This window comes from Leopardus geoffroyi, chromosome B2 (assembly GCF_018350155.1).
Source record: "Leopardus geoffroyi isolate Oge1 chromosome B2, O.geoffroyi_Oge1_pat1.0, whole genome shotgun sequence".
NCBI classification, from domain to species: domain Eukaryota; kingdom Metazoa; phylum Chordata; class Mammalia; order Carnivora; family Felidae; genus Leopardus; species Leopardus geoffroyi.
Genome location: NC_059332.1, coordinates 105,419,321 through 105,420,738, shown reverse-complemented (window position 1 = coordinate 105,420,738; position 1,418 = coordinate 105,419,321). Strand labels below are relative to the sequence as shown.

The window sequence follows — 1,418 nt, the reverse complement described above, 5'->3', positions numbered from 1 at the left end:
CTTCTATAAAACCCTATTTGACAGTGAGGAATTAACACTTTGGGGAACACTTATGTGCCATGTTGATATAAATACTATATTTGACCCATATGGACACCCAGAGCAGTAGGAATTATGGTCCCAAACTCTGAGTATTAAGATAATTTGTCCAAGGTCATACAGTTAAAAACGTTGGCATCTGGGATTTAAAACCACTTCTGACTCTAAAGTTGCACACAACACAACTGTATTGCTCTTTATTTTTCCTAAGTTGATACTTGGTTTTACCAAGGTATCCATAGGTTACAGAGGTGGAGATAAGCATGGGGATAAAATACTCAGAAATTTTCCAAGTAAATTACTTAGTAATATGAAATCAGACATACTGCATTTTTCCATTTGCCACAAGATAAAATTACCAGTGAGGACTGCTTAAAAGAAATGCTTGGCTCTAAATAGGGTGGTGGCAACATTTTGCCCTACAAAATAACTTTTCACTTCCCCATACAATTACCATTGCTGTTCTTCCACTATACATGTGGAAAAATTTGTCGGGAGTTTTAGCCAGGGCGAGGAACATAAAAATGGAGCATTTCCCAGCTTCCTATTTGGCTAATTGTAAACATTTTGGGGACGAATTGATAAAATCTGGCCATAGTTTTGCTAAGTATCTACAAAGCTTCAGAATTCCTTAATCCTTAGGCATAGAGGTCCACAGCGTCTGCCAAACGCCTTAAAGCTCCGCTCAGCCCCATCTGTGACTCTTCTCCTGGTTGTAGGGGGCGCTAGTCATCACAGTCCGGAAGGTCACTGTAGGAGCAGCCCTGGCAGCCTTGGTGCGCTCTGTAAGCGATGAGCAAGTGGTAAAACCCAGGCAGAAACACCAGGATGCCAACAATCAGAACGGCAACCGCCCGGTTGGCGCCCACTTTGCTGATGTAGCCTACCAGCAGGAGGCAACCCGTGACAACGAGAAAGGTGCCAATCAAAAACTGCGCGGTGGCACAGGCAATGGCCTTATAAGGAATCCTCGTAGAGTTTTTCTTAAACTTTACTAAGTGAGATCTCACTGAACATCTTTTCGATTTAAAGCTAGCTTCGGTAGGCGAAGTTTCCTTCTGACGGTTAATGTGCCCAGTGTCAGTGCTGGAGAGCTTTGAGTATTTCACTTTGCTGCTGGGGATCCCAGCAGCCACGTTGGTGCGAGTGGGAAGCATAACCGCAGGGGGCGTGCGGAGCTGCCACACAGTGAGCAGGGGCGTCAGGACCCACGCGCCCACCTAACGGCTGCCTGGACCCGCGCGGAGGCTCGCCTCGGCATCTCTCATTCACCTAACTCCTGTTTCTGCAAGACCGCTGCGTTTGTGATCGAATTCCTCTTTCATCATGCAAAGTTGCGATTACGTTGATAGTCTGATGTTATATGGGCTCTGTGATTT

At 45.6% G+C, this 1,418-nt stretch overlaps 1 protein-coding gene across 1 annotated transcript; it reads right to left on the bottom strand.

Moving 5' to 3' along the window:
* Window positions 1-209: 209 nt before the first annotated feature.
* Window positions 210-1,214, bottom strand: LOC123608913 (transmembrane protein 230-like). The gene has a single exon (XM_045499365.1). The coding sequence runs from the start codon at window positions 1,194-1,196 to the stop codon at window positions 765-767; it is 432 nt and encodes a 143-aa protein (XP_045355321.1). The 5' UTR covers window positions 1,197-1,214; the 3' UTR covers window positions 210-764.
* Between the last annotated feature and the right edge of the window lie 204 nt (window positions 1,215-1,418).